Genomic DNA, 9,684 nt, shown 5'->3' with positions numbered 1-9,684 from the left:
AAAATGAGCCCTGAAACCATTAAAATCCTAGGAAAGAACATAGGCAGTAACTTCTCTGACCTCGGCCACAGCAACATTTTTCTAGATAGGTCTCCCAAGCAAGAGAAACACAAGCAAAAAAAATCATCAGGACTACATCAAAATAAAAAGCTTTCTGCACAGCGAAGGAAACAATCAACAAAACTAAAAGGCAACCTATGGAATGGGAGAAGATGTATGCAAATGACATATCTGATAAAGTGTTAGTATCCAAAATATACAAAAAAACTTATAAAACTCAACACTCAAGAAACAAGTAATCCAGTTAAGAAATGGGCACTGGACATGAACAGACATTTCTCCGAAGAAGACATCCAGATGGCCAACAGACACATGAAAAAGATGCTTGTCATCACTTATCATCAGAGAAATGCAAATCAAAACTACGAGGTATCACTTCACACTTGTCAGAAGGGCTAAACAACAACACAAGAAACAACAGTGTGGCAAGGATGTGGAGAACAAGGAACTCTCTTGCTCTGCAGGTGGGAATGCAAGCTGGTGTAGGCACCGTGGAAAACAGTATGGATGGTCCTCAAAAAGCTAAAAATAGAACTGGGGACAAAAGCTTTAAGTAATCCAATATCCCTAGCTCATTTTGTATACTTACACTTTATGCATTTTATGTCAATTATTCCTTGAGGGAAAAAAAATTTCTATAAAATGGTGCCCACTGGCACAATAAATGGTAAATAAATTGGGTGACTGAATCTAGTCACCCAATCTAGGTCATCTCTAAGACAAAAATGTGACTGCGAATACTGTGTTTGTCAATTTCAATCCTGGTGTGTATACCTAGTTCTTGATGTGTAATGAATTTTGAGATTATGGTAGAACAATATCCCAAAAAGGCTACTAATTAAGAATAACCACTCAAACTGCATAAAAGTAAAAGAAGTGGTCTATCACATACTCTTGGTGCTAGAATCTAGAATTGGGGTTGATTTTAATAAATAAAGAGGTGGGGGAGAAAAACAGTCCTATGTTTTTAAAAAATATTTATTTAAAAATAAGATTTCTAAAAATACAGTACATAATACATTTCAAGAGAAGTAAAAATTCCACAATTTAAATTAAAAACAATCTGCAAAGGAAAATAGAAATATTACATGAATAAAAACAAAATCACTAAAACATATTTTTTAAAAAAGACATTGTTCTTAGGGTAGATACATGATTTTTCATTTTAAGAACCAGTGCAGAATTTTCATTTAAACAAGTTTATCTCAGATACATGGTTCCTGCTTGTCATCTTCCTCCCTCTTGTCAATCTAGGCTCGTGTCTCTCAACCATTATTTTCCTTTTTACCATGAGCTTTAGAAATGTTACTGAAGATTTTCTTTAAATGCTCTTGAGGGACCAGATAAGGTAAAACAGGCAATGCAGCAGAACAGCCCTCAGATTTAAACATATGCACTGAATGAAAAAAAAATACCTGACATATTTAAAAACGGGATATTTATATGGCGCTTGGAACACAGCACTATTAAAAGTCTTTTATCTTAGGGATAGAACATTAGACACAATTAGAGGTTGACACATGTCCCCAAATATCACAGATTTTGCCCATTCATTAAACTTGCCAGTCAGATTTTTAAAAAGCTTATTGTGGGGACACACAGCCCATACAAGCACGGTCAACTGTGCTCAAGCCTCCCAAAGCCCCCAGCCTCCCAACCCACCCCCACCATGTTAGACTTGCAACTCACTTGTCTGAGTATTTCTGATTGTGCAGGAAATTCTCCCTATCATATCATCTCAGCTGTTTCATTCTACCTATGCTGAAGTAGAATTTCTTTTCATACTCATCTCTGGAGGACAACAGATAGTGGTGAACTGTCCACTACCACTAACTTGAACATGTAACTACACTCAGCCACATTAATTTAAATAATACATAAATAAGCCAAAAAAACTCAGAACCAATATTGTAGCAACAGAATCTAGGAAATATATTATTGACAATTAGAGACATACTGTTGCTTCTTTCCATTTTGCTTACATATTTTCCTTTTACAGCTAATGGCCTGTCCATATGTATTTCTATATATAATTCAAATGATCCTAAGTCATTTCATTTAATGAATTTTTTTTCCATTCAGAAATCACTGCAAAACCATATATTGTATCTACATTCAAGGAGAGACTGATTTTCAGTTGATTGAAAATAATGCAAAACATTCTCAAATGTGATTGTCTACTTTTCCAATACATAAACAGTTACCTTCTTGCCAGAAATTTTAACCATTACAGTTGCAGTTTTCAAGACACTAAAGTAGTGTCTTGAAAACTTGTGGAAAAAAATAAGGAACCAGACTAGTGTACATAGCAGTATGGCATTGGGACAATTACAAGTACCTTCTAAGAGGTATTTTCTGCCTTTTTTTTTTTCTTGTAAAACGAACCACCAAGCAGAATTAGCTTTTAAAATAATCTTACTCTAACTTTTTATGTAAAGTGACTAACAACACCTGACTTCTTTTGTGTGTGTGTTTTGTGAAGTTCAATTTTCTATTAGTAGTTTTGCTTAAATGAACGTACATCTGCATTTCTTCTTGGGAAAGTGTGTGTGTGTGCGTGTGTGTGTGCGCGCGTATAAACATATATATATATTTTTAGGGTCTTCTTTAATTTTATCTTTATTTGCAAAAAAGACAAATGGCAACATCATTCTTTAGTGCCACCAAGGGTTACACAGCCCCCGACCCTCACACATACACAGATGCAGGATTCTTCACTGATAATCAGAAAGGGCCCCTAAGTTTTCATTTTAGGATTTTGTTTCAGCCTTCATTAAAAGGGTTCAGTAAGCCATGTGGCTCATTTATAGAAATCAAAGGAGAGCTCTTATTATTTTTCACTTACTTCTGCAGAAAGAAAAACAAAATTAAAAAATCTTGTGAAAAGTATTCAATTATCTTTTGGAACCTCAACCTATTAAACTACCTCTTAAAGCAGCCAATCTATATTAAAATATAGAGGAACTCTATTTTAATACAGCATGAAAAACCATACCAATATGCCTAACTATATACATATAAAAAAAAAAATCCAAATGGGAGACATTTAAAACCAATTAAATGGAGGCAGCAGTGTGCAAAAACGAAGATGTGTCATCAAAATTGTTCTTAGGAACACTGTTCACAAGGATGAGAGAAGAAGTCTTAGGCAACCGAAAATTAAAAAAAAAAAAAAAATTAACTCTTTGGTACAGGAATTAAAAATGTCACTCACTCAACGCTAAAGCGAGTAGCACCAGGATGTTTCAGTTGCTGAGGTTGTAAAACGCTAACTTCAGGCACCGATAGGTTAAAGTATCACCCAACGCACACCAGCAAGAGCGCAGAGCTCGCAACATGCAGACAAGCTTCCCCTTTAGTTACCAGCCTACACGAATAAACCCCACACTTCGTCCAACAGGCAGGCAAAACCACAAAACGAAACACATCTTTTGTTGTTGCTATTTTGTCCACATCTCTGTTTATATATAAAGTGATCAATACCAAAAAAGCTCCATGTGGTGAACAGCTGTGGTCAGTACCACATTGCGGGACAGGTATTTATGATGATACTGATGGGTTAGGTGACCTCGGGGGGAATAAAGAACTCCAAAAAAGCCCACATTTTAAAGTGAAAATCATCCTTTATAAACAAATCACTGATTTTATTGACTAGAATACTCAGTATGCTTTCTCTGCAATAGGAAGCTTGTAAAAAAAGGACCTGGACTTTTCAAACTTTCGGCAACCTGTCCATTTCCCTCTGCACATTATTTATAACACTTCAGGTGAGCATATGCTACAGAATATGATATTTAAAATTGAAAATCATTTCTCAAAGGCATCTGGCCAACTGATGAGAATCAGCAATAGAAATAAAATGGCTCTCACCAAATGTTTACACGCAGTAGCCACGCTCAGAGTAAAATGATATCAACAAGAAAGAAGGCTCACATGAGTCACATGATTGTAGCCCCGGGGGCTTTCCTGATGTCACACAGACAGCACCCTGTCAGCCCTGTTGCTGAGATGCTGCTTACCCATGTCCTGTCCAGCCTTCTCTCCATCGCTATAAACTCCCCTACTCTCTCTATCCAATTTTGGCTACTCGCTACTCATTCGTAACTGCCCTCTATAATGGACAACGGGAAAAGGACATATAATATTAAAATATAAATATAATGATAATGAAAAATACTGGCAATATCAACTGAAGAACTGTAAATACCACTGTTATTTCTGTTTCAAATCAGCACAAGCAGAACTAGACAAAAATTTTGTTGCTAAAAATTGCACAATGAAAATGAAAGGAGACATCAGAGAAAACAGTCACTCTCCTGAAATTAAACTATCATCGTCCTAAAGGCAGCCGAAATGCTAAATACTGGCTGATTTATAAAATAACAACATGGGTTCAGACTACTTTAAGCGAGTTGCTTCTATTACTTTCTCACATTTCTACTGTAGAATATTCTAGAATTCAATTGAGGACGGCTAAATTCAGAGCATAATGAAATTTTTGATTTATAGATAAATAGAGGATGATTCCTAGAGTAGAAGGTAACAAATGCGGACATTAAATAATACATTCATCAAACTTAATTATATGGTTAATAACATTAGCAAGTAGAATACACTAAATGTACACGACTAACTACATCTTCCAATACTTACATTTTTTAAAGCAAGAGTAGGTCAGGTAAAAAAATCCAATACTTGTATCTATTAGTAAATTGTTTGATGTTTATAAGTATCAGCTTTCCCAAATAAATTCAAGTATATTTACATATATTAGAGGTGATTTCAAAATTTTATTTACTGAAGCAGCAATAGTTTAGTAAACTTGAGCTAGATAATCTACAAATACATGAAGCACAAGGGACTAGTTAGAGACTAGAAAAAAGCCCAGGGAGAGACTAGCTGCTCTGTTAACATTAGTGTTGTTGTAAACTAGGGCTGGATACATTGATTTTAGAGCAACACATGTGAGAACACTGAAACTGCCCTCTGATCTAATACATAGAAAACTGTGTGGCCATAGTCTAAACTACTTCACATTTGCCGGTTGGAAGTGTTATTCTAACCTAAGTCTTCACGATTAGCGTTCAGAAATAATATATCCTTTTGGGTGAAACACACCTTCAAGTAATTACTTTTATGGAAGTGACCTGAAAAAGCCTGGTGATGAATGGTTTTAATTAGCCAGCATCCTTAGAGAAAAATACCTCTAAGCATCAGCAAAAATTCACTAATGTTCAGACTGACAGAAGTTTTAACTTAGTTGTTATACTGAACGTTACGTATGTTTATGTTCTCATTCCATTACTAGTAAAAGTAAACTATGCTTTCTTCTGTTAAAAGAGATTAATACATTAACTAAAATATTAAATACAGCTATCTCTTATGTTAATCACAAATATTTTTAATACAACTCTTAAGCAAAATAGTATTTTTCTTATAATGCAACACCTTCACATATTTTAAAAACTCTTTAAGTCTTAGTTATAAAGTACCAAAAGCTCTTTAACCGAACACCTACAGTTTGGGGGATTCTGAACTCAGTCAATTTTCCCCCACAATCTAGGGCCCATAAACATGTTTGTTTACAGAAGAGAACAACAACAAATATAATTGTTCAAGAGGCGTAACCTAGAGCATCTAGCTAAAAATCTTTCATTTCCAGACCCCAGCCACAAACTTGGCTGATGTAAAGCATCCTAACACATATTTTGCCTAAAACGAAATGGAATGTTTATAAGGAAATACTACTTCTAACAAACAGATCACATCAATAATCCCACTGCTCGTAACTATTTACTAATGCCAGCATCATTTCTTATTTTCATGGTTATCCAAAATACATAACATTATGACTACTAAAGTTACAGCTGTAACTCTGAATAGGAGAGCTAAAAAAAAAAAAGTATAAAGAATTATTAATGTCTTATTTTAATGCAGTAGAATCAGGTAAAAAAAAAAAAAAGTCATTCCAAAACTGAGATTTAAAAAAAAAAGTAAATGTATTTTTTTAAATACCCATCAAAACACATTAGGTGCTTGCTTGCTGATGGAACTACAGTAAGTTTCTGTGTTTTGTAATAAACTGGCCATTTTAAGTATCGGTTTCCTAATTCTAAGGACTTAATTTGCCAAGGTAAGGTTTAAAATAAAATTCATGAAATGGTTTACATTTGTTTATCCTGATCTAATAGAAATTTCTGAGAGTAAAAAAATATAAGAATATACATAAATGAAGCCGAGTACTTATCACACTTATATGAACTAGACATTGTCATTATAAAGTGGAACATACTGATTTTCATAAACCCATACATTTTTGTACCTACACTGCCCCTAAATTCTGGCATGTTCAGGATTAAGCTATACAGTTAATTATGGCACCGTGGATCTCTAGAGCCAGTATAATTACACTGATTAGCCAAAAGAGGGCGCAGACAGAACACAACTAGACTTCCTACACTCCCTTGCAAACTGCCAGTTGGTTTCTTTCGAGTCCTGGCACAAGAATTATAAACCCAGTTAGGTGTGCTAACTTGGGAATACTGAAAGTTACAGCATAAGTATATATAGCTATGCTTTAATATAGATTCTTATATAAATAGATTGATATATAGCATTTCTGCCATTCAAACAAAATAAATATATGCCTTGCCTAGTGTTTCAATTTATATCCCCGTAACTTAGAGGACTCAAGTAGTGGGATCAGGAGCAGGGAGGGTAAAGAGAAAGGAGGGAAGGAAGTGTGCCTAGAAGTGGTGTATCTAAGAAAACAAAAACCACCTTTGGAGTGAGAAAGGGACCACCTCCGGGTCTCCTTGCCGAGGCAGAGGTTGGGACTGAGGACCTCCCAGGTGTGTACCTACTGCTACTCTATGATGTATAAATATGTCCAAAAAGCTCTTTGGGGGGTCTACAGTAGGCTTTGCTTTTTGTCAAGGTTCTCATCTGACAGGAATGTATACAGCATAAGGCATTTGACTGATACCTATTTATATATCTACACATTACTTCCCTACCAAAATTTGGTCAATACGTTAGCTTGCATGAAACTCAACCCAGTTGCCTGACATGAACATACTAATTTTGTGGTTCAGTAAGCTCTATAAATATACTTCTCATATTAAATTTACCACTCATCTTATCAGCACCAATAAATATTTTCATCTGCCACTTCTACATTTTTAAATAATAAAGCACTGCAGTCAGAACATAAAAGACATGGTATTTATATCTCTGAGAACAGCTTATTCGATTATTTTAGAAGATATTTACAATTCCTGGAAGAACTAACTACAGTATAATTAATTGGCTGACAACGGAAATCTTCGGTTTCATGATTTCTCAGGTGTGACTCCTGACTCTCAAAGCTAACTAAAAGGAAAATATTGATATGCTCCAAGAACAGCAGACCCCTTCAATCTTCTCTTCAAAGACTGTGAGGACATACATTTTCTAAAAAGATATATGGATTTTGCAGTATTCTAATGGAAAAAAATGTAAAGGCTGAATTTTTTTCAAAGTCTGCTAAATGTCTTTTCATACAGATCTCTGCTTTCCAAGAGACCATCACCATCAGCCATTTAAATCTGTATAAGCTAATGGTAAATATAGATCTTTATGTTTTCTTACTTTCAGGTCATTTCTTAACATTAGCTACTAACAAATGGTCTCTCAATCCAAATTTATAGTTGGCCGATTAAAATTTCATTTTGATTTGGGTGATTATAGGTACACAAAGGTTACTTACTTATTTTTACTAGCAACTTCCTACAAATAAAATTGCATTATTTAGTTGGTCAACATCTATTACATATAAACCTTTAATGTGTAATTTTAGATGTACTGGTAGGTAAATAAAAGTAAAAAGTGTATATATATATATATATATGTTTTTTAAAAGCACAATATTCCTTTTTACACTGTACATTATATATTATCTAGTACACTAGCATTTTAAAAACATATTCATTCTAATATAATTGTACGAGAAAAGGTACCTGTGGAATTATTGCAAATTCTCTACCCTTTTTGCTCATCAAAATCTTAGGGTAAAATAGAATACATGCCCATGTGGTCAAAAATTCTGTCTTGGAGCAATTATTTTAACAACAACCAATAATTCTATCAGTGCAGGGAAAAGTGGGAAAGTTATTATGGAAAAAAAATTCATCTTTCCTTTAAAATAAGGTAGGTAGTTGGTGTTTTATTTTAGTGGTGTTTTTATTTTGTTTTTGGTGAAGAGAAAAACAGAAAACATTAGAGAGCTACTTCTAAGAAAAACTGCCCTTTTTCTGTTGTTGTTTTTTTGGTTTTTATTGTTGTTCAATCTATGCTGCATTAAAAAAAAATCCTGCAGCACATATAAAAGGCAGTATTGCTATTTAAATTATGATGTATTTGAAAAAGAAAACTTACATATAAGGTGTATCAACTTTTGTAAACCCAAAGAATGAAATTTAGATTTGGTTAGTACTGCTTAAAGAGTGAAAAATTTAAATAAACATCTGAAATTTCCCATAAATTAAAATCTGTAACATTGTCAGTACTAAAAAAAATTATGTACAATTATTTCATCTCAATCACTGCCTTTGGGGTCTAATCACAAAAGCATTTAAAGAAATCCCTGTGGAAAGCTAATTTGAAAGTAAACATGCTTTAAAACTTAAATATAGATCTCGTATTAGTCCCACAACAGGATCAAGATCACTATTAAAATAAAGCCTGGGGCACATTATGATGCCTAAGATTGGTGGGTGGATTTTAATTGACTTGAAGACTGTCATAGTTCTATTATCAGAAAACCTGTAACGCATTTCCAGCATGGAGGACCCATCTGTGCCCACCATCCATCTGTTTAGACGTGATTGGCAAAGTGGTAGGGAACTCGCAGTGGTTGCCTCTGCCTGAAAGGAATAAACCACAGGATCTTCCAGCGAGTGCCAAAAACTTCTGAGAAGGTCTGCTGCCATGGCTTTCGGGGCCTCGATCTACAGAAGACAGCATTATTAGTGAAAGACAGCACTCCCATGGTGTACTTCAGTCAGCTAAAACAATACAGGTTGGCTGGGGATCCATTACTGGACTCTGATGAATTGTGTCCCAGCATCACAAATACAGCTTTCCTTTCATTGTGGCATGCAGCTGAGTTTTAACTCTGGAGAGCAGATATTGTATCTGTGTCGTCAATCAACCTAGGGCAACTTTTGAAGCAGAGGAGAATCTCGGGATTAACAGAATGTGTGTCAACAACACAGTAGCAAATCTCTTTTGATGTACTTTCGGGACAAATAATTTAACTTACTTTACTTAGACAAGGAACAAGAAGGATCAGTACTTATTTTGTTTGAAAACTAGCATGGCTTGAAGACCCCTACTGGAAGACTGGATTATGCCTGTCTAGCTCAGGCCTTAGACAGGGCCCCGAGAAAAAGCCAGCATTATGCTATCTTGCCACTACATACACACGTTTTTCAAATGTGGCCAGCTGTTTCCATTTTTAAAGAAGAGCACTACGGACTTCACGTTTATACTTACATTTCTTCACAACAGTTAGACATCTTTTCAATAGATGTTGTATCCTATCAAAAATTAAAGAAAAATTATACTCAGATGGAATAAAGTTAT

The 9,684-nt window shown here is 34.7% G+C and overlaps 1 protein-coding gene across 5 annotated transcripts in view; it reads right to left on the bottom strand.

Moving 5' to 3' along the window:
* Positions 1–1,106: 1,106 nt before the first annotated feature.
* ZDHHC21 (zinc finger DHHC-type palmitoyltransferase 21) overlaps positions 1,107–9,684 on the bottom strand; it is a 67,608-nt gene continuing 59,030 nt past the window's right edge. For all 5 annotated transcript variants that reach the window (XM_046022810.1, XM_046022815.1, XM_046022812.1 and 2 more), the window contains 2 exons: positions 9,595–9,638; positions 1,107–9,047 (listed from right to left, as the gene is read on the bottom strand). In XM_046022810.1, the coding sequence (XP_045878766.1) occupies positions 8,915–9,047; positions 9,595–9,638 (177 nt within the window). In that variant the 3' untranslated portion in view covers positions 1,107–8,914. The remainder of the gene's footprint in view (positions 9,048–9,594; positions 9,639–9,684) is intronic.

The sequence above is a fragment of the Meles meles genome, chromosome 11 (assembly GCF_922984935.1).
Source record: "Meles meles chromosome 11, mMelMel3.1 paternal haplotype, whole genome shotgun sequence".
NCBI lineage: Eukaryota > Metazoa > Chordata > Mammalia > Carnivora > Mustelidae > Meles > Meles meles.
This window is presented reverse-complemented; position numbering and strand designations above follow the sequence as displayed.